The 23,825-nt window shown below is 43.3% G+C and overlaps 1 protein-coding gene across 1 annotated transcript; it reads left to right on the plus strand.

Moving 5' to 3' along the window:
• The first annotated feature begins 1,009 nt into the window (after positions 1-1,009).
• Positions 1,010-22,492, plus strand: exoc3 (exocyst complex component 3). The gene is made up of 16 exons (XM_079284932.1): positions 1,010-1,144; positions 2,070-2,267; positions 4,537-4,756; positions 4,934-5,106; positions 6,072-6,284; positions 7,113-7,291; positions 8,161-8,277; positions 10,312-10,429; positions 11,504-11,629; positions 12,244-12,344; positions 12,597-12,707; positions 14,097-14,238; positions 16,976-17,098; positions 17,237-17,398; positions 18,119-18,240; positions 22,122-22,492. The coding sequence occupies exons 2-16, from the start codon at positions 2,124-2,126 to the stop codon at positions 22,315-22,317; spliced, it is 2,247 nt and encodes a 748-aa protein (XP_079141058.1). The 5' UTR covers positions 1,010-1,144; positions 2,070-2,123; the 3' UTR covers positions 22,318-22,492.
• The last annotated feature ends 1,333 nt before the right edge of the window (positions 22,493-23,825 follow it).

Below are 23,825 nucleotides of genomic sequence, written 5' to 3' on the forward strand. Positions count from 1 at the left end.
GTAGTTTTTACATACCAGTGATATTTTATGCTCATTTGGACACTATCACTGAGATAGTGTCAAATATACCATTCAATGGAAAAAAAACATGAGTAACAAAAATAAAAAACACATTTCAAGTACATCTTAATTATCGAATGATAAATATTGTATGATGGGCTGAAATGGAAGGAATATTTTATCCATCTGGTCAATGAATTGGATGTTATACCGGTACAATAGCGTTATGAGGGACACTATGGCATTTAGTTTTCACGAGCATTAACTGATTATAAATAACAACATTCTGTAGGGACTGATATTATTGTTTCGAAATACTAGAGAGATATATTAATGCAAAGAATAGAGAGATGTCGACAGTTATTTCTTGTATTTCGAATTCGCTCGTTCACACTCTTGCTCACTGGAGACTGTTTCTAACAAAATAGCTAGCTAGCTAGCTAGCTTAGTGGTAACATAGCCCACTACAATATTCCCTTTCATTTGCCTCATTCTGTAACTACCTGTACTTACAATTTCACTCCGTGCATCATTTACGTTGAGCTAAACTCCTTGTCTATAATCCTGGCTGTCATTGACGAGAGACGTTACTTGACAGAGTGAGAAAGCCAGCACAGCAGCCTCCCCAAGGTCCTAGTGCCTGGGGTTTATAGGCTATTGGATTGTAATTTGAAGGGGGAGAAAACATACAAACCAGAACGCACGCACATATGTAGCATGTTAGTTATAAATAACTTGTCCATGTGAGAAACAATAGTTTAATTTAATGACATCACCAAAATAAAATAAAAAATTTAATTTTTTTTTAAAGCCAATAATGCCAAATTATTTGGGGAGGGGGGGGGGCTGAAGAACATTTTAGGGGGGCTTCAGCTCCCCTAAAATAGGCCTAACGACGCCCCTGGTTTTGGGGTAAAGAGTGTAAGTTTATTGTCTGATCCACCCTCCGGAGCAGAAGGTGGCGGTAATGCACCAATAAGAGGGATGCCAACCCCCGTAAGACTAGAAGAAGAAGAAGCCGCTGAAGCGCTCCAACGAGGAAGTGGAACCACAACAACAAAACTCCGTCAGAAATATCAATGTTATATTTGTATTTGTAGTAATGGGTGTCATCCTCCCCACGTTTGGTCCCTAAGTGCCTGAGGTAATACTGTTTGTAGTGTCTGTATATCGCGCTTGTTGCACAGACTTTGGGATAATGTTAGCCTTTTCCCCGTACTTTGTTAGCTTCGCTTATGCTACTGACGCTAACTTACAAGTTACATTTATTCTGCTGAAAAATGTAAGTTTATTAGTAGGGTTAGCTACTGTTATTATTTGACATTATTTGTCCGAGTCCATAGTTTGTCTGGCTGCTGAGACCAGCTGTCTAAACATGACGCAAACGTTAACTAGATAACAGCTAGCTCGCTAGCTGACATGACATTACCACTCAACGTACTAGCTAACGGTAATCAATACTGACCTGTAGTAATGCTGGGGGTGTCATTCAGCAATGTTGGACAGTTAAATATCTCCAAGAAATGTTTAGAACAGTCCCTTCATGATCTCCGTTAATATGTTGTACAGTGTCCCATATTTACTTTGGAGAAAAGGACTGTAATGTGGATAGACTTTTATGACCGGGATAAGTCATCCTCTTCGTCTTAAGTATGAATCAAATACTGAAGTTGATATAGCAAGCGTTACAGTTTTCAAACACAAAGGTATGTTCCACCTGAGATATCTTGCTGTTCATTTATTTATTCTTAGAATTGCAAACAGGGAAACTGCTGTTTGCTGTGTATTTTTGTAACGCCATGGTTCTCTCTCGGTTAGTTGAGTTATAAACCAGCAAAATGCTGAATCTAATAATTAAATATTGATGAGATTTTTTTTGTTTTTGTGGAAAAGCCACAAATAGATTGTTGTGTCTCAGTAGAGAACAAGCTGTTGTGACCTTTTTTATAATGAAATGTGATTGGAAAACACTGGAATTATTACTGTATATTTTGTATTTGCTGTAAGAAACATTTTGTCGGCTCATCTTTGTTCTTACCTATTGACAGTCTGTATTTGTCCTCTTTTAGTGTTTGCATGAAGCCTTTGAATAAAACTGGAGCTTTATACAACTGAGCAACACCATGGAGGAGACGAGTCGGGAGGCGGTTGCCACGGCGGTGCAGCGCGTGGCAGGGATGCTGCAGAGATCCGACCAGCTGGACAAAGTGGAGCAGTACAGAAGAAGAGAGGCTCGCAAGAAGGCCTCTGTGGAAGCCAGGCTGAAGGTGATGTGTCAACAGACAGTGCAGTGTATTTCAGTGGACCCTCCTTCTTTTCACATTTGTACTGTTTTATCAGTAAAATGTCAGAAAATAGTGAAAAAAGTAAAGTTGGCTTTAAATGTCAACAGTACAAAATGCAGGGAAAATCAGTAAAAAGTGATTTTAAGAAATAAAATAAAGCAGCAATTCCTCAACAATCCTCAGAAGCTGGAACCAGGGAACAAATGGTTGATATTTTTTCTTTATAAATGATCAGTAAGTAAAAAAATAAATCTGATCATCAAAATGGTTTATTTTCAATTGATTAAATAATTTATTGATTAAAAACAAGTTATTGAGCAATTAAAAATGTAATTGACACCGGTAATTGGCAACGTAATTGACAACGGTTTTCAAGAGAACTACTAGTCACCAGAAGTCATAAGTGCATCTCCTTTTTTAAACAAACATCTAAGAGCATAAACCAGAGCCAACGTACAGTGCAGAAACAAACGAATGCAATAAGTGCCACAAACTAATATCAATACAATAAGTGTTAAGTAAGTGCTAAGTGGAAGGCTCAAGGTAGGCCTTCTTGAAGAGGTGAGTTTTCAGCCTGCGCCGAAAGATGGGCAGCGACTCTGCTGTCCTGACATCACTGGGGAGATCATTCCACCATTGTGGGGCCAGGACAGAAAACAGCCGCGACAGTAAATAATGGTAATTAAATGCTGCAAGCAGCATTGATCGGGCCCTCGCATATTCACGTTCGTCGAGCGTACTGGGAGGACTGTGGGTGATGCGGCGATGCATTTCTGTGACCATCATACACTGCATGCTCGAGTTAAACGGTATTTCCTGTGTCGACTAATGGCGTAGCCAGGTCATTTTGCCAGGTCTTAAGCCTTTAATGTTTTGAGTGTACCTCCGAATACAATCATAACTGTATGCTTGTAAAAATTGACAAAAACTGAATGTGTGTGAATGCGCTTCAGTTTCAGTAACATAACAGACTGTCAAAGTAAATGCAGGTTGTTTGTTTGTGCAGGTAGCTCTGACAATCACTGCTGAGTGACTCAAAGCTGGAAGAGTCGAGGAGAAATAGGAGAATGTTTGGTTCCATGTGGAGAAAAAACATTTTTTATAAAGAATTAAGTTTAAGCCAAAAAGTGAGCCAATGTAGAATAATCTATCATATCAATTAGGCTGGGTGCAGTTTGATTTTATTAAACAAACTTCACGTTGCATGAAATCACTTTACGGCCTGGCTCCAAAAAGAACAAAAACAATTAAATTTACTATTAATGAAAACTCCACGTACAAGCACGATTTGGAAACCTTTTTCATCAAATTTCTGCTTTCCAAACATTTTAGTTTGCACATATTTAGATCAGAGAAGTCTTTCTGGGAACCCTTTCAATAAGTTCAGTGTTTGGGCCGCTGTAATTATAGAATCCTGCTGACGTCCGTGGTTGCCAGTAGGTGGCGCTATGACTATGAGTTAATATTGGCATGCAGAAGTCCTAAAGTCATGACAGTCAACAAGCAGGTCAAGTTTGGGACAGTTTTGACAAAGTACAGTCGAGTTACAACAACTTGATGGATGATGGTGGACCATGTAAAATGGCTGCCACACCACGTCCATGTTATTAAATGAAGCCTCAAACTTTGAGTAACTTTTAGTCACTAAGGTCTTTAGATTGTTCTGACCAAATTTGAAGTTGATTCGATTATATCCCAAGGAGGAGTTCGTTAAAGTACAGCACCTGGAAATGGCAAAAACAACACAAGAAATTCATACAAACTTAAAAATGGCTGAATACCGGTTGGGTTTAGAGCACGGCTCCAAGAGACATTTTTTTAAATCCACATGTGATACATGTGCCTACCAAATTTTGTAAATCTATGTGAAACGTACTGCGAGGGCTGCTTCCTCGAAATTTTGTAGGGGGCGCTATCGAGCCGACTTGCCACTCTGAAGGATTAAAACCATAATATGAAACTAAATTTTGGGCTTTAAATCTGTCGTCAGAGTAACCCTTTCATTTGCAACGTTTACAGAGCACCACGTTGTTGGGTCTCCATCTAAAATACTTCCACACTTTAGACTGATCATGGGTGAAGTTGCTGTTACCTGCAGCATGTTCCTCGGGGGAACGCATGCTTTGACCGGGTGCAGCCACTTCTCGTCACGTTATGCAAATCAAAGTATTTTTGAAGTCGATTACATCGACGAATCGCCCCCAGCCTTTATAACAATGGCATCTCTCTCTCTGCCCCCGATATCCTTCAGGCAGCCATCCAGTCCCAGCTGGATGGCGTCCGCACCGGACTGACCCAGCTGCACAGTGCTCTGCTGGACGTCAAAGACATCCAGGGCTCACTGGCTGATGTGAGCAAAGACTGGAGGCAGAGCATCAACACCATAGAGAACCTGAAAGACGTCAAGGATGCCGTCGTTCAACACAGTCAGCTGGCTTCAGCTGTGGAAAACCTCAAAAACATTTTCTCCGGTAAGCTCAGTTCAAACCGACCTGAAATATCAACGACAGTTTGTCCCACCTTGGACAACATCCTTAAAACAGTCTTTAGACGGACCTGGGACTACAAGCTATATTTGAAGGTTGACTCTCCAGTTTCCCCTCACTCTTAGTGGTGTGTGTGTCTTTGTGGCTGTGCTGTGTGTACAGTGCCACAGATTGTGTCGGGGACGAAGCTGCTGATAGAGCAGGCCGAGCTGCTGCAGGCCCACAGGAAGCTGATGGAGCTGGAGTGTTCTCGAGACGACCTCATGTACGAGCAGTACCGTATGGACAGCAAGAACACAAGCGACATGAACCTCATCTCCATTTACTTCGAAGACGTAAGTTTGAGTGATGGCGTTTTAGAGTATAGACATGTAAACTAGTGATGTTGCCGGCATGATGACGATATACTGTCAGAAGATCATTTTCACTGTCTATTGATGTCGTGATCCGCACAGCTGACATGCAGCCGTGCTGCTCTGGCCCGGGCATTACACAATGCTGCTTTGCATTCGCTATTTATCAATTGATTACATTTTTTGCACATATCTGATCACTGCTATCAATCAATCGGAGCACCCTTAAGATGGCCTGATCAAAATGCGACAATAAACAGAAGATGAAATAAAAGGTAAAACATTTAAATTTCAGCACCTCTAAATGGATAGCACTTTGAAATGTGGGAATTATCCTGTAAACAATTTGATTTGGCAAATGTGTACTCAAATGTAGACTTTTTAAGACCCTCTGTTTCTAAAGCATTTAAGAAGGAGTTTGTAAAATTCTAAACCTGACTTGAGTGCAGATACGATCACGTTCAACTTGTCTAATACAAGGCTTATGGTTTACTATGAGCCTGTGTTTAGATACAGACCAAACAACACAAAGTGTTCTTCTGTTTGTCTGATGGGTCACATGATCAGCAGCTCATTTGTGTTTTCTCAACAATTCTCCTTTTTACGAAGTGACTGTGGAGTTGTGTTTTTTGCAGGAGGACCTTGTATTGTGAACGGAAACAAACATCATTCTGCAGGAATCGTAAAATAGAAATAAAATCAGTTTAAACCTGCATGAATCTGCCCATCTGATAATATCCATTTATCTGGAGACAATGAGCCCAATTGTATAGTTGTAAGCACATATGTTCTATGCGTTTGAGCTGATTTAGTCTGGAGATAAGGACAGTTTGTCTCTCTGGAGAATACATTTGTGTTCTACCAAAGACATTTTTAGTTCTTATGAAGCGACATAGATCAAAGCCTCAAGGCAGTCTGTTTTCAGTCTCTTTCCATTTCTCCTCCAGGTTCAGGAGTTGTCCGATGAGCTGGCCAAGCAGCTATGGATGGTACTGCAGAGGTCCATGGGCACGGTTCGTCGTGACCCCACTATGCTGGTGTCAGTGGTTCGCATCATTGAGCGTGAGGAGAAGATCGATCGACGCATGGTGGACCGCAAGAAACAGACTGGGTTCATCCCACCTGGGAGACCCAAACGGTGGAAGGACAAGATGTTCGAGGTGACGACGGATCGAGACTAATACTCACTACGTTAGGAAGACTGTTGTTTTGACCGTTGGAATGCAGTAGAATGTCTCTGTGTACTCTTTTAGGTGGCCCTGAGGTTGACTTGACTACTATCTAGTTCCAATTATGAAGACAGTTGTTTTTCTCTTCTTTGACGCTTTACATTCATACGACACATCATTTGATTCTTCTTCCATATCCAACCCTTCTTCCAATTGTTTTTTCTCCAAACATTCTTCCACTTCTTTTCTTCATGCAACTCGTCTTCTTTGCTTTCTAACTCTCCCCGTCCATCCGACGCTTCTTCCTTTGTTTCCTGCTGTCTTACTCTGACTTGTCTTTCTTCCCAAATGGCTACTGTCCGATTGTCCTTGCTTGTGATTTTGTTCTCTCTATTCCTCGTAAAACACCACTACATTTTTCACAACAGTCAGAACTAGTCTCAAGTGATCTAGACCCAAATATGGAGCCCATATGGAGGTTGCTGGTGGAACATATTGTCCCTCTGTATGTTTCCTTGTATATTGCATTTCAGTGTCAACCCTTGTGCTTTACTCCAGACAACTCTGAGGTCTGGATTTACCCAGCTAGGATGTCCTGTTTCCGACCTCCAAGACGACAACTGTCAACAAAAATATGTCTTTAGCAAGCGTACATACAATTGTACTCAACAGTGAAGCCTCGACGATTTCATTTGTTGTTTTGCATTTTTTAAGTTTTCCATTCAACTTTTGTGCAGAGAAGATGATTTCGAGTTGCCTTTACCCCAGTAAGAGGTGTGTTTTTCTTCTTCTGAAGTCTTTGATCTGTTTTTGTGGCAGGTGTTGGAGGGTACAGTCAGCACCCGCATCGAGGGCACCCAGTCTGTGACGAGAGAGGCTGACAAAATGTGGTTGGTTCGTCTTTTAGAAATAACCAGGAAATACGTTCTGGATGACCTCATCATTGTGAAGAACCTCATGGTGCAGTGCTTCCCCCAGCACTACGACACTTTCAACAGGTAACACACACAAAGTGATCGCAGCACTAAACGGGTTCTAAAGAAACCTTTCTGTCGCATTCAGAACAGAAATGAGTCCTCCAGGCACTGCTGAGGTACTTTAAAAATGTAAGCCACATTTGCATGTATCCCTAATAAAGTATCAAATTGTGTCACCAGAACAATGTCATGAATTGAACAATGAATTTTAGTGTTTGAAGTGTTTGGTTGTACATTAATTCCACCATCATTTAATACATTCAGGTGCATTCAGGATAGCCGACCCCCGTCAACCGATCGTTAACCGACAAGATTAGTGCCAAACAAGCTGCCCAGCTGGAACTATGACCTGATGCACAAACGGGTCAAATCCATCACTTATCACCAGCAGCAGTGTGTGCTGAAAACTGAGTCCCCAGGTCCCCCATCTGGGAGCGTTGGCAGCCACGATGTTGAGTCCAAATCAAACATTTGCCTCAGAGAGCTCTACAGTGTGTACAGCATACGACATCCTCTGCCCCAGGCAGGATGTTAATGTTCCCTCGCATCGGAACATGAAAACCCGTGTGTGTGTGGCGATGAGTATGAATTCAGCAGTAACGTCACAGCTGTGAAGGTAGCGGTGCAGTTTACTTGTCGGTGAATAAATACTACAACTCCTCAAGACCAGAGCCAAGTTCCTGTGTCTTGCTGGCCACCTGCTGATTAGAGTGAGGGGGGGTAACAACTGCTGCGCAGGCTCACTTAAGGTGGGGTGACCTTTTTAAGGTGGTCATTCTCCTGTAAGTGACAAGCCGCTCCTCTGAGTTTATTTTAAATATTTATCTGATAGCATTAATCGGTAACAAATGTAATTGTTAACATCCCTTTTATGTATTTGTGTGTTTCAGGTTCTTCAGTCTCTACCACAATGCTGTGTCCACTCGTGTCTTTGAACTGGCCTCTGAGGACTTGGAGGCTAATGAGATCGTATCCCTGCTAACCTGGGTCCTCAACACCTATAAGAGGTAACGCACACACACACACGTCTACCAGCCCGGTCTGTGTTATTGTGGGACATTCATTGTTTCAAAGACAGAACTTTCTTTGTCAATAGCACTCGTGAAACTTGCTGTCAGTGATCATTGTGTCTTGCCCCGTCCATGGGGGGGCATTGTATTCCTAGTGTGTTTTAAGTGTACCTCCTTCTCAATCATTAAGACCAGGAGTGGCGCGCAATCACTTTGTTTGAGACATCTCCAGGGTAACCGCTATGTGGTGTTGATTAATGAGTCAACAGCCTCAACCCCAGTTCGTAGAGATGGGTCCTAAATCCCCTAAAGCAAGAGTGCCTTAAAGGCCATTATTATGAGATGTTCTTTTGTTTTGTATGTCATGCTGTAGTTTAACAGTGGTGTTTCTCGTGTGCCTATGTTTTAGCATCAAAATGCTACTTTCCCAAGCCCTTCTAAAAAGGTTTCCCACGTGACCTGACGTCGGTTCATTCATAGTCAGTATGTATTACAGTAACTGAGTTGGCACAGACAGGAGTCACGGCATGAAAGCCGAGTATCCGAAATGAGTGTCTGCACGGCCAAAGTAGCATCGCACCATCTGACATCGGGGAAGTAAAGGAGGACTTTGAGAATGCGGGTTTGCCGTGAGGAGAAACTTTGCACCTCAATATGTTGGTTTTAACTGTTTTTGTTATGAGCGCTTTTACAAAGAGCGCAAATATTATCCTGCAAAAAAGTCAATCTGTCAAAGGCAGCGCATACCAGATCCACTCATCCGCTCTTACCTTTCACAATAAAAGCCCATGACGCAGAGCAGTCGCAGGCACTCCATCTCCTAGTCATGCACTGACTATGAAGAAGTACCTCATATACAACCTCACTTCAAAGAAATCACAATCAACTCTCTCAGGTTTTTCCAAACCTAGAACAGCTTAGGTTGATTCAGCTAGGGCTCGTGTTCACAGTACTTGTGATCTTATTGATTAGTTACTGTGGTAACCTACCGTGCTTTAGGGTAGAGTGGACTTTTCCATTTGAAAAAACAGAAAACCCGTAAGTGGAATCCTTTAAGTTCTTTATTCATGCATTGCGCTGTTTTGGGGGGACACTTTATTTCAGCGTTCAAACTGCGTTAGTCAAGTCAAGCTTCAGCTGTATTTGTCGCACATAGTACCACCATTGAACAGAACTTCCTCAGTCGATTCAGTGTTGATGGGATTACTGATTCCTGTTGTTTATTTAATCTTTATTGTTGCATTCAGCAGCGATGTCATTCTTAACTTACCAAAATACATCTCTGATCTGCTGCTACCTTATGAACCATCCCGACCCCTCAGGTCGTCTGGGACCGGTCTACTTTCTGTTCCCAGAGTCAGAACTAAACATGGAGAAGCAGCGTTCAGTTTTTCTGCTCCACATATCTGGAACAAAGTCCCAGAAAGCTGCAGGTCTGCTGAGACCCTCAGCTCATTTAAATCAAGATTGAAGACTTTTCTGTTTGCTGCTGCCTTTAATTGAACCACATTCAATTCATATATTAATCAATTTCCTGCATTTCTGCATTTTACTCCTGCATTTTATTTCTTACACTGTTTTTTAATTGTTTTTAAATCTCCTTTTCTTTTGCCTTATGTTTTGATGCTTTTAATGGTTTTATGTGAAGCACTTTGAATTACCTTGTTGTTGAAATGTGCTATACAAATAAACTTGCCTTGAATTGAAAACTAATCTCAGAGCAGCTCATCCAATTTAATGGTTGTAAAAATAGGTATTTCTACACCTGGTTAAACTGCCGACTGACATTGTATTTGCCGACATCACCACCAGTCCATCTGGCTTTACCACAGTACTTCAGATCCATTATGATGGTGTTGTCAGTTTGATTTACCTGGTTCATCTAAACCCACAGTCTGCTGTTTATGTTCTCGCAGAACTCGTTCCGATGCTTTTAAGCAGTTTACGTGTCCATCCAAACACAAGTGTGTTAGAACAGGCTCACAGGTGGAGCTGATCTTTCAGTAAATCTGTTGCATGTGTGGGTTTCAGTGCGGAGATGATGGGCCATCCAGAGCTCTTTTCAGAGTGTGACATAAACCAGCTGGAGCCTCTTCTGCCTCAAGATGTGGTGGACGACCTGCTCGGCAAATATGTCCAGACTTTCACAGTACGCACCACACACCATGGCATGAAAATGGATGTTAAAGTTTTCTTTGTCACTTACGTATTGTGCTGATCATCACCTATACACCAGTATCTGGCCCAACAATAGAACCGACTCTGTCGCGGCGATGAGCCTGTGTCCCTCCTACACCAGCAGCTCTGACGGTTTGAACATGTGTCCACACCCACCGGTAGAATCTGCTGGTGCAGGCGATGGTGGTGGCAGCGTTACACACAGTCAACGCTATTGGCTACTTCAAACGCCAAACAATATCTGTGACAAGTCCCTCCCCTCTGTTTCTACAGGAAACCAGTGAATGTGCACCATCAAAAAGCACTCTGCTAGCAGGTTCTTGAGACCTTTAACTGGAATACTACAGCTTTGCTTATACACGTGATTGGCGCTTTGGTGTGAGCCTCTGCAGACGTGCTGCATTATTCTCCGAAGCGCCAGTCTGTGAAGAATCAAAAAGACAATGAGTGTAACCAGAGACTGTAGGTGTAAGCGGCATAAAGCCATAAAACAACCTCAACAATGCCATGGAGGGATAATTATCTGTAAACGCATATCTCATATGCATAGCCTACTTTATTGCCTTTTTACAAGCCCTGTAAATAAACAAGTCAAGTATTATATCCATTATAAGAAAAGGAAGGTTGAATATCCTGTAAACAATTTCATTTGGCAGCAAAATATTTACGTACATTTTTAAGACCAGCTGTTTCTAAAGCATCTCAACAAAGAGGCCGTCTTTGTATAATCCCTAGACATGTAAATAGTGCTTATCAGTGAGCGTACCACGTGCTGAATGGATGTCCCATTCAAGTTATTTAGACTGTGGTCTTAAGTCACTCTATGCCTGCCTTTGTTTCATTTGGACTTGCTGTTGGAGTCCACACATAATGAAATTGGACCTGCTGTTTGGACATCCAATCACAGTAACTTCATTACTAGTTAAGTCACAAATAAACATTCACTTTACAGAAAAGCCAAGGCATCATAACTGATCAAAGTCAGCCAGGTTACAGAGGCACAGAAGCAATGCTCCAGACTCTGTTTGACTCATCACATCTTCAGTCTAATATAACAGGCTGGCTGCGGAAGGCCCTGGAAACGGACAAGAAGGACTGGCAGAAAGAGACGGAGCCCGAGGCGGACCAAGACGGATACTACCAGACCACGCTGCCCGCCATCGTCTTTCAGGTAACACACACACGCCGTATAACCACACGCACAGCCACTTCCGACCTTTGGTGAAGGATTCCTGAATTTCGGGTTTAGGAGGGTCACTCAACAGCATTCATTGAGCTATCATAAGGGTTTTATGGTGTAGAGGTGTAGTTTTACCCATGCACTCACACTGCAACATGTTAGCCTGTGAATGAGCTGCTTTTCGTGTCCCCATTACACACATCTGATAGACATGTTTCAGGATTCTTATCAGCCAGGTGATGAACTGTACAGGTTTTTTTTTTACCAGATTAAGCTCTCAGGACAGATTTGTCTCATCAAACCAGACAGTGTTTTCCTTCTTCTCTTGTCCTGTTTGGACAGAGCTTAAAGGAGAGTTAATATTGGACTTTCATGAATCAGGTGGACACAAACACGGCTCCAAACGAATGCTTATGTTGCTCAGTATAGTAGGCAGATGTTTGCTTGCATGTAGCCGTATCAACAGGATATGTCAGTGGCCTAAAGAAAACCTCTTATTGCAGACAAGGACATTGGATCCATCTAAGTTTTTGTTTTCAGCATAAGGTCCAAACTGTAAATCAGGTACAGTAATCGTTATGTCTGGTCATCCCACTCTTGATCAGATGTTCGAGCAGAACCTGCAGGTTGCAGCGCAGATTGATGGGGATTTCAAAGAACAGGTTTTGAAGCTCTGCCTGAAACAGATGAACACTTTCCTCATCAGGTAACTTGTTTCCATACTTTCTTTCTCATGTGCTAAAGATCTCTAAAAGCTATCCTTTAGGTTGATGGGATTCATTTCACCACACGCACCAAAAGCTCAACGATTAATGATGTCCGATTCTTTCTGAAACATTATAACACCTGGGTCATTTTTCATCTGTCTATCACTACCCTTTATTTATGGGTTCTATGTAAACGGCGATCAAGACAACAAACTACAACAACCTCTAACAGGTGTGTGTGTTGTGTGTAGGTACAGAGAGGAGGCGGTGACCTACAAAGAGGAGCACCTGAGAGAGAGACAGCTGCCTCAGTGTTATGTACAGTACATGGTAGCCATCATCAACAACTGCCAGACGTTCAAGTAAGATTCTATTTTCTACATGATTAACAAGTGTTAGTGCGAGCCAGAGCTGTGGCTGAGCACAGGGACATTTAGCAGCAGGAGGATTGCATTAGACTGTTTGGGACAGCCAACAGTGAGGCGATCAAAGAGGACGAGTGTAGGCTACCACGTGGTAGTTCTAGCTAGGTGTGGAGCGCGAGGAGACGTATCCGCTTTGTTTACAGCCACTGACACTCAGGAAGGAATGAAGCAGAACTATCATTGCTAAACTGTGATCAAGGTCTCTCAAACAGTTACATTTGATCCCTTTTTTTCTGCTGATTCGATCCGTGACTCAAAATGGTGATAGTCAGAAGCGTGAGTTTTGTGATCCGTCTCACACCTACCTATAACAGTGTATAATGCTATGTTTCACGTTAGTTTGTGTACTGTAGAATAGGCATTCAAATTCACTAAACCTCATCTGCCTAGTAATCCCACTTTTCAAAACAAAGCACCATGGCAACCGCTATTGTACAGAGGATTTTACACCTACTAAGAGCTAGGTGTAAGATAAAGGTTGTGACCAGGAGGCAACCTCCGGTTATGAAAAATTAAGCCATGCTGAAGTGCCTTAAACTTGCATTCTCTCTAGTGACCACCAGGGGGCGACTCCTCTGGTTGTATAGAAGTCTATGAGAAAATTACTCTACTTCTCTCTTGATTTATTACCTCAGTAAACATTGTAAACATGAGTTTATGTCTCAATCTCTAGTTCCAAGTCTTCTTCAATACAGCATGATGTTCATTTAGTACATTATGGTCCATTTAGAGTCTCACAGACCATAAAGCAGGTGATGCTTTAGGGCGGGGCTACACAGTGATTGACCGGTTGCTACCAGAGCCTTAAACAGTGTCTCTTTGTCACTTCTCAACAGTCCAAATATTATTGCTTTCGCTCACTGGTTGCAAAAAACAAGATGGCGCTGGCCAAAATGCTGAACTCGAGGCATCAAAACATCCACACTATTGTCACAGTCCAGCTGGTGCACGTCCACTTCTGATACACAACCCTTAAAATGCTAGTACCGTGCAAACTCCGACCTAAATTAGAAGTTACGTTCAAACTAGGCTACGTTCGAATTTACGTCTATTTGGTGCAACCCGGTGCTGGAGGCTAAGCTAGCGGTGCTGGAGGCTAAGCTAGCGGTGCTGGAGGCTAAGCTAGCGGTGCTGGAGGCTAAGCTAGCGGTGCTGGAGGCTAAGCTAGCGGTGCTGGAGGCTGGCCAAATGGCTTATGGTGAGCATTTGTTTAGCAAAATTGCTGTTTTGTTTATATATTTTACACAATTCATACATCTCCTAATGTCTGTTTTTATCGAACACTTTGGGGTTCCATATTGTAATGCATCACGTTGTGTTCCTCAGAGAGTCCATCAACAGTCTGAAGAGGAAGTACTCTCAGTCGTCAGAGCCCACTGACAGTGATGCTGCCATAGAGAAGACGCTCAATGAAGTGGCCAAGGAGGGATGTCAGTTCCTATTGGATGAAGTCTTTCTAGACCTCGAGGTAAGTAGGACATATTGTCTGAGCTTTTTTGTCTTTATTTCTCATGCAGATTACCATCTTCTTGACATCAGTATATTTCTGACATGAATACAACGTTCACGGAGGGCTGGCATAGGGTGAGGCTTTGCCGGGTTTTTTTGACGTCTTTGTGCCACTGAAGCGTGGGCGGTGCATGCAGATGAACGGTGCCCTTTGCCAAGGTTCCTTGCTGACTCACCGAGTGGCATGGGGAGAGGAAGGGGGCATTCATCTGCATGTGCTGATGAACTGTGGTGACTGGAAAGCAGACGATTTACGACGAGGCAAAATATCAAGGGAGTAAAGTAAAAAAAAACTAGTGCTGGGCAAGTTAACGCGTTATTATCGCGTTAACGCATTCATTAGTTAACGCCGACAATTATTTTAAAATATTTTTTTATTTTGAAAGTCCGTTGCTCACTGCCAGCGGTGGAGGAATGGAGACTACAGGACATCGCTGCGGTAAAGTCAGCAGACACTCAGATCTGTGGTCAACTCAGCAGACACTTACATGTTAGTGCACCTATATGCTGACATTCACCGTAAACGCATTTAAACGGCACAGATCGGGAGCGAGCGAAGGACTTTGAAAGTTAGCGGAAAGATTAACGTGAGACAACATCCGGTTTTCAGAATAAGATGCCAACAAAGTATGAATTATATTCACATTAAGTATAAAACATGCTGCATCTCGTGAGTTAAAGGGAAAATACACCTAAAGTGTCTTTATTCTTTGATCGCTGGGTCACCTTCATTACCTCGGAGTTACAGCATTATATTGATGAACAGTAGCGCTGCATTCACATGCTCTGACTGTCATGAACACAGACATTTTTGCTGAAACCTGTTATTCCTGTTGCACAGCAGTGGAACGTTTCACACACAGTCACACACTGAGCACAGATATAGAAGAGATAGAACTGCTGCTGTGTAAAGAGAACAGTGCTGCTAACAACAACCTGATGTGTTTAAAGTGTTTAAACCAAATGTTATTGACCTTTGTTCATATAGCAGTACTTTAAAATAAGTGCACAATACACTACTTTTTTGAACTTTGCCATAACAATGAGATTAATTGCAAAAAATCCATGCGATTAATTGCGATTCAAAATTGTAATCGTTGCCCAGCACTAAAAAAAACACAGCAAAAATTAACTTAACGTCATTTAAAAAAGGTTTTTCCATATTTTGTCATGAATAAAAAGACTCAAAACGAACACTGGAAGTGGACGACTTGATTACTATAAGTCAGCGGTTCCCAAACTTTTTAGGCCGCGCACCCCCTTCTACATCCCGACCGGGTTCGCGCACCCCCCCCCCCCCCCCTTAATAAAAAAAAAAAAAAAAGAAGCAACAGAGCCTTTTAAGCCTTCATAGCCGCATAAGAATCTGACCAATGAGAGAACAGTTTGCTCGCGCGTGGCATTTGTTTACAATATTTAGTCCGCTGTTAAATGTTGCAGTGTGAACACAAACCGAACAAAGGAGCAACTGCAACATTGTATCATATTAATCCCTGAATCGGAACAAAGCAAATGAACTGAAGGTGTGAAAACGCCCTGAAACACTGCAACAAAGTTTCAATAACTTTCAGTGACACAAGGCGTCACTTTTAAAGGGCAATACGGATGTGAGGACACACGCACAGGCTCAGAGGCAGATTATCACATTTAATTTACAATTAATGAGCGACTAATGTAGCCAGGATGTCTTCGGACAAAGCATCGATGCGGCGACACAGTGTTGTTGGACACCGGGATCATGTCCAACTTTTTTGCTTCTTTCTCCCCAATCATACATTCCACCATCTCTCTGGCAGCTGGCAAGCTCACGTCTTCGGCGATTGTGTGCGGTAGCCCCTTTCTCGCTATTCTGTAACCAGATATGAAGCTCGTAGTGCGTCATTTATAGACCCAACACATGAATGAGACTGCAGTTGTTTTTGGCTGTTTGTAACTCCTCCAATTTGGATATAAACAATGTAAGGGGCTTTTGACTTGCACTGGCATGCTTGGTGTTCAGGTGGCGACGTAAATAAGAGCTTCAGACTGTTCGCCAGAACCTCACTGCACACCACGCACTGTGGCTTTGGGGAATCTGCGTTGCCAATCCAAGTGAAGCCCAGACACACATACTTTTCATCATATTTCCTCTTTTTTTCCCAGTCTGATGCTCACTCTCGTTTCCTCTTTTTTCACCTTGACTCCGCGATGGGCCGATGTGCTCCCGATTTGTCTGTGCTATCCCTTCCTCCTTTTCGGTGTCATCCGTCTCATCTTCCTCTGACTCGATTTCTTCTCCCGGTCTCTCCCCAACACACCTCTCCGTTCCCCTCGCCTCCGATTCCTCTCTCTCTCTCTGTCCCTCTCCTCTTTTACGACTGATAGCTTCAGATGTCCCACCTGACAGTTTTTTAATTAAAATTACATTTTTTTTTTATATTTAATATTATTACACCATCAGACCGCCATTACACTTTTCCTCTCGCGCACCCCCTAGAGGCAGCTCGCGCACCCCCAGGGGTGCGCGCACCCCACTTTGGGAATCCCTGCTGTAAGTGAATTAATTAAAGAGCATCAAGCTTCTGTCCAGAACGTTTTCATCCATATGAGTGGTTAATCACTACAGCCTTGTACGTCTGCATACAAGTGGCTCAGTGATCAACAGTAAAAGGCTCCAGTGCATTTGATTGCTTTGATTTTGACATTGCATTGACCAGCATCACCTGAATGAGCTGCTGACCAGGAAGTGGGTCACAGGCTCTCATGCTGTGGACACCATCTGTGTGACTGTCGAGGACTACTTCAATGACTTCAACAAGATCAAGAAACCCTTCAATCAGGTAGGACGGGAGCAGAACACTCTACTCTTAGCAGGGTGTCTCGGAAAACAAATCTCAATGAATTCTTCTGAAACTTAATGGCGACTCACCATCCCACAGCCCTGTACCGTGATTGATATGTCGGCGTGGTGTGTGCAGGAGATGACGAGCGAGGCCCTGCGCAGGGTGGTGGTGGAGTACATTAAAGCAGTGATGCAGAAGAGGATCACCTTTAAGAACGCAGATGAGAGGAGGGAGGGAGCCGAGAGGATGATCAAAGAGGCGGATCAGTTCAAGTTCCTCTTCAGGAAGCTGGCCGCTGTAAGTCCACATGTCGCGGTTTCTCTATCCTGCAACACTATTCACTTCCAGCACAAGCATTGCAGTTGTAACTAACAAGAGTTGTTCAGATACCAGAACCAGAAATGTGTCCGATACAGCCTGAAATACCGGACCGGATCACGTCGTAATATCATTTATCAGCTCATTTAGGCTACGCAAGAACAGCAACACGTTTCACTGACCACCCGATGCCATATATCCTGCCCATCCTGCACATGTGCAAACTAGTACTACACACCTGTGGTTAAACACTCTTGCGCATCCTATTTTTCTCCCGATAATGTGACATTGTGAACAACAAATCTGTGTTAAAGTCGACTGTAGGAGAAGTAGTTAGCATTAGCTGTTAGCAGGCGGTGGGCAGCACAGTCCTGCTTGGCTAAATAACAGAGCAGCTAGCATTATACAGATGTTTTCACAGCGATATCAAATAGATATTAAAGAGGGATTTCTGAGCTGTTTGATGTCCTAACACTGGCTCTAAGCAGCTCAAAACTACAAATGCCAAGATTTTGAATTAATAATATTGTCCTTTATTGTTTGAATTGTGTGTTTGGGAAGAAAGAATTGGGGAAAGTAAAAATGGTATCGGATCATCTTCATAACGAACAATTAACTACTGCGTTGAGTTTAACAAATCCGTCAACAAACTGCAATAGCTGTCAAAACACGCAATGACAGCTTGACTGTTGGGTGCAGGGTGAAGACACAGACCGGCTTTGTGGTGCCATCGCGGCCATCGCTGAAGTGTTCAAGCTGACTGACCCCACGCTGCTGTTCCTGGAGGTCACCACTCTGGTGTCCAAGTATCCTGACATCAGGTACACACACACACACACACACGGCTGATATTCAACATATCAAACCTAAAGTGCGTTCTAGCGATATACCCCAAACCGAATACATTGTTCGGGAAAGCAGAAATAATGCGACGGAAACGGATGATTTCTTCTCACTGGAGTTGCTCATTATTATTTGGGAGAAAGAAAAGCTATGATTGACATGTCTGCGCATCAGTAAGGTTTTTTTCATATCGATTCATATCATTGTGGCCACAAGATAAAGATGAGTTCTTTTTGCAAGATAGGACTTTGATTTCACTAACTGGTACTTGTATTTACTACACATTATCAACAAATGATTCTAGTCGCTGAGTCAGCGAATAGCAGGCTGAGAGCTGACTTTGTGCCCATTGTTCCGAAAACACCAACAGTGTGAAAAAATGCCCCATTCGTCCAACAGCCCATTGTTTTAAAAATACACTTTCTCCCTGGAACAAACAGAAGCACATGGCTAATCATTATGCAAACCCACAACCTATACAGAGAGAGGGGGGGGGGGGGGTCAGGTCGTGGAAGTATATTTCACAATAAATTATACACAATACAAAATACATTTGATGCTTTCAAGGCACAAAATAAAATTGCACCATTGGCCCAGTTTAGTGTGACTTCCTGTATGAACCACGGCGACCTACGGTCTTCGATCTGACGGAGCACAGAGACGGATGATTGTGTTGGTGAAACGGACGTTTTAGGCCACGCACCCCCTTCTACATCCCGACCGGGTTCACGCACCCCCAATCCCCCACACCTTAAAAAAAAAAAAAGCAACCGAGCCTATTTATAGCCGCATAAAAATCGGACCAATGAGAGAACAGTTTGCTCGCGCGTGCCGTTTGTTTACAAGATAAAAAGACAAAAACTTCCTGCACCGTGCCTTCCAAAAGTTAACGGACGTTCACCAGACGATTGGCCAGATCTGTAGACTCGTCTACTTGCAGAGAGTAAAACTCACTCTTCTTCACGCGACCGACCAATGTAGCCAGGATGTCTTCGGACAAAGCATCGATGCGGCGACAGTGTTGTTGGACGCGGGATCACGTCCAACTTTTTCGCTTCTCTCTCTCCAATCATACATTCCACCATCTCTTTAACATTTTTCCCTCTCCACCACCGCCTCTCCTTCTCCCTATTACGCGGTCAGAATACTACCACAACACGCCGCCTGTCTCCGGCAGAAATGCGCTCATCCACGCACGGGAACAACACCAAGTTGTAATATATACCTCCATAACACCCCGCCACTCTCGGCTCATACCTCCCCAGCAACGAGGCACATCACCCGGTCACAATACCTCCAGAATGTCCCCCGGGTGAAATCCGGGACTTGGTTTTATGGTTCCGAGTGGCGGGCGCTCACCCGTTGGCGCCGGAACGCGAGGTCTCCAGCCGCCCCCGCCGTGAGGCACCCGATCGTCAGGTCTGTCAGCCCTCGGAACAGGCCGCGGGGCAATAACTTGTGGGTGGCGGGGTAGAGGCGAGGCAGATCACAGAAAAATAATAAAGACTAGAGTACAGCAAAGATATGTTGATGAGAAACGTATTTGAAGAAGAACCATTCCTTTATTAGTCCCACAGTGGGGAAATTATTCTCTGCATTTGACCCATCCCTGTATATGTAGGGAGCAGTGGGCTGCCAATGACAGGGGCTCGGGGAGCAGCTAGGGGTACAGTGTCTTGCTCAGGGACACTTCGACACCGGACACGGTGCAGCCGAGGATCGAACCGGTGACCTTTCGGTTGGCGGACAACCCTCTCTACCCAGTAAGCCACGGTCGCCCCAAAATTTGTAATACGTCAAACACAAACGTAATCGGGGAGAAAATACGTTTATGGTCAAACGTAATTGAGAATGCATTTTAGTTTTGGGGGAACGTCATTTTTAGGAGACAGGACTGCACCATTAGACCACCATTATATTTTTCCTCTCGCGCACCCCCTACATCAGGGGTGTCAAACTCATCTCCACTCTGGGCCACATCAGCATCACGGTGGCCCTCAAAGGGCCGGTTGTAACTGTAAGACTGTATAACTAACTTCTCCTAACATATTGTTAAATAACTCTCTCTGCATTTGATTATTGTTTATTCAAGTGTACAAATATTGTACATGCAGTTATATAAATGATATTTAAACACATTTCTGTTATTATAACATAACTCATTTTAATTGAGGGTTAAGAAACCCACATGACTCTATCAAAGATCAAACTATTAAAGAAAATAACAAAGACAAATATCAAACACAAGTTATGACATTAACTTTGTTCAAAGCTGTTTGTTCACCTCTCTGCATCACTAATGTTCCTCCCTGTCGTCGTCCTGTGCATGCAGCTACATCCAAGAGCTGCTCACTGAGAGTCAGGTCTGATGAACATGGATAGATGATGTATCCGTGTTGTCTGTGCTTTCATCAACAGTTCATTACAAACACAAGTACCTGCTCGTCTCTTAGCTAGCTGTGTTGTTAGATTGCTGCTAGTTCATGAACTCGGTCTGCGATGGTGTTTCTTCACAAACTGACATTTGTAAAAGTCTGTATCTGGTCGGAGCTCTGCTCACATACCTTCAGCATGCACTGGGCTGTAGCTGTGTAAATATATTCTGCTGTGATTGCAGTCTGCCTTTTAATTCTTGGACAGTTTGATGTTTTTCTTGGAGGCTAAATTTAGCTCCGTGTTTGGTGTCAAAATGCCGACGTGAATTGTATCCTTCATCACCGACACGCCTCATAACACAGAAGACAGACCCGTTGTTCTCCTTGAAGCACAAACATGTATTCACTTTCACATCTTTCATTACATTTTCTTCCCTCTGCATCAATTTTTCTCTTCGTGGACATTTTGGGATTATTTGTGGATCTTTTTCAATCGTTGGAAAACCTCTTTACGGGCTGTTGCCTCTCCTGTCCACCTGTTGTAATATCTGTGTCAGTACACAGACAACATGCTATCTCATAATTTCAACTTTCTATCTCATAATTTCAACTTTCTATCTCATAATTTCAACTTTCTATCTCATAATTTCGACCATGGGGATACTTTTATTTTCAAGTCTAACTTTTAATTATTTTTCCAAAAAAAAAAAAAGATTATTATTATTTTTTTGCTGGCGAATTCGCGGGCCACATAAAATGACGTGGCGGGCCTTGAGTTTGACACATGTGCCCTCGAGGCAGCTCGTGCACCCCCAGGGAATCCCTGCTGTACACCATTAGTGCTTACACTTTACATTTGTCTTTGAATCATGTTATAATAAAGGTCTTTCAGTCCATTTGTGAAGGATTTGAAAATGTTTGACACCCAGTGGTTAAATACTTAAACTGTTAAAGACGGCACTGGGTGCTGCTTCTGGGATTGAGTTTTGGACTATGACTTGGAAACTCTGACACATTAAAGGGCCAGTGTGTGGAACGTAAGGGCATCCATTAGCAGAAATAGACGAAGGTATTCATAACGATGTTCTCATTCGTGTATACTCGCCTAGGAAACTAGGAATCATGCGTTCGTTTGCTTCGAAGGATCCCTTCATATCTACATAGGGAGCTGGTTCTCTTCATTGAGTGCCATGTTGCACCGCCATTGTTTCTACAGTAGCCCAGAATGCACAAACCAAACACTGGATCTAGAGAGAGCCTTTTGCACTTTCGCAGGACTTGAAGGCCCCTGTTGTTGTCCGACACACTTGTGAAACTGTAAAACCATGGTACCGCCAGCCGCCGTCTGACTTCTGTAGCTCCTACAGTAGTGTTATTATGAAAGGATGGCGTTTCCATGGTTTTGTACTCAGTGGCTCTCTTCAGTGCAGTCTTGGAAAGAGCAAGTGGAGGGGTAACACATTAACCCTGAGGTCTCTCCACAGGGAGGAGCACATCCAGGCGTTGCTGGCAGTGCGTGGTGACGCCAGCAGGGAGATGCGCCAGATGATCATTGGGACCCTCAGCGAGAACAAAGTATCCTACTCTGGTCTCACACAGCCCATCTTCAAAGACATCACCGTGCCCACCAACACCATGACGACCATGACCTCCATGGCAACTGCAAAGCTGCTCAAATAAGGGCAAAAACCACGACACTGTTTCCACCTTCAGACACGATAACATAAGCAAACTTCTATTTCCAGACACTCAGTTATTTTTGACTGTTTAATGCAGCTTATCTGCTGTTTTTATTGTCACCATGATCACGTCTGTCAATAAAATATCAAAATAATAGTTGTAATATTATGTGGTACGAGCATTATTTAGAGGTTGAAGCACCACAGGATGATTTTATTCTCCTCTGTTTTTCCACTTATCTTCCTGCTCATCCTGCTGCTTCTCCACCACGACTGTCCTCTGACTTGTGTGCAGATGTCAGTTAAAGCTGCTATGAGGAGCTTTCATTTTCTGTTGATTCTAGCAACCCCTGTGGACAAAAGTGGTAGTGTTTTTGAGCACCAGAGTCCCTTTTGAAAACCTCATTTTACTGCAGCAGGGTCTGACAGGCTCCCCCTCTCAGTCTCAGTCCGGGTTCTGGTTCTCCCGTTTCTCCCTTCCCTCCAGCGGGTCCAGCAATATGCTCTTGGTCTCCAGCAGCATGGTGTCTGTGTTTGATCCCAGCGGGGACCGGAGGAGCAGAGAGGAGAAGCTCTACTCCTGGCCGGAGGAGGAGATGCTGCTGAGCTTTCCGGCTGCAGTGAAGCCGGATCTGGGTCTGTCCACGGCGGACTGGTCTCTGCCAGAGGTCCTGCTGGAGTCTTAGCTGAAGGAGCTTCTGGTGAACCTGAAGGGTTTAGTTTGCGGATGTCACGTAGAATCCGACCCGGTGGCACTGATGACGAGCATTAAGAATATCGACAGAAAATTGACAACGATGGTCGAGTCGCCTTACGTAGGTCATATAGGGGCACCAGTATTAAATTAACCGTTTCATAACCAATGAAAAGAGAAGTTAACAAAACTGTGTAGATGAGATGAAGGTTCAAGAGTATCACCAGATCCTCCCACAGTCTATCACCTGCTCCCCTGTTCAGCTCTGATAGATCATATACACATTACATATAATATACATATATTAATGTTTTGCATTCATTTTAAAAGCAGACATTGCATGTGCAAAAATTGCACAAAATTCTGTAAACCCTCACACAGCACAGAGGAAAACCTCTATCAATGAGACAATGTTCAATCTACACAGGTGTCGTACAAGATGGACGTTAATGATGAAATGCTGCAGAGAAAATATGTTTTAAGAATTAAATATGCTGTCTCTGTGACTAGCAGTCTGACATACAGTACATTCTCTCCTTGTGATGGTACAGTAATGGTAAATCGACATGTGTCACGATTGCTGTCCAAGGTGCTGATCCTGGGACAGCCAGGGATGTGCATGCGGTCAACTGGAACTGTCCGTGGTACTGCTGTTAGACTGTCTAATGTCAGGATATCCTGCCAGAAAGGAGAAAATTATTAAAATTGAACCTTTTTATCTAATTTCTGTTTTAAGTAACACTGTACTGTTGTCTAGACTTTGCTGTCATGCTTTTCGTGTTAATTAGTGGTTGGGGCTGATAGTTGAAAGCTAT

Source organism: Melanostigma gelatinosum (assembly GCF_949748355.1).
Source record: "Melanostigma gelatinosum genome assembly, chromosome: 15".
Lineage (NCBI taxonomy): Eukaryota > Metazoa > Chordata > Actinopteri > Perciformes > Zoarcidae > Melanostigma > Melanostigma gelatinosum.

What these genes read in the sequence shown, in the direction of transcription:
- exoc3 (XM_079284932.1), top strand. Translation starts at nt 2,124, where the DNA reads ATGGAGGAGACGAGTCGGGAGGCGGTTGCCACGGCGGTGCAGCGCGTG. An exon ending in CTGTGGAAGCCAGGCTGAAG is followed by an intron (nt 2,268 to 4,536) that starts GTGATGTGTCAA and finishes GATATCCTTCAG; the next exon opens with GCAGCCATCCAGTCCCAGCT. An exon ending in ATGAACACTTTCCTCATCAG is followed by an intron (nt 12,345 to 12,596) that starts GTAACTTGTTTC and finishes TGTTGTGTGTAG; the next exon opens with GTACAGAGAGGAGGCGGTGA.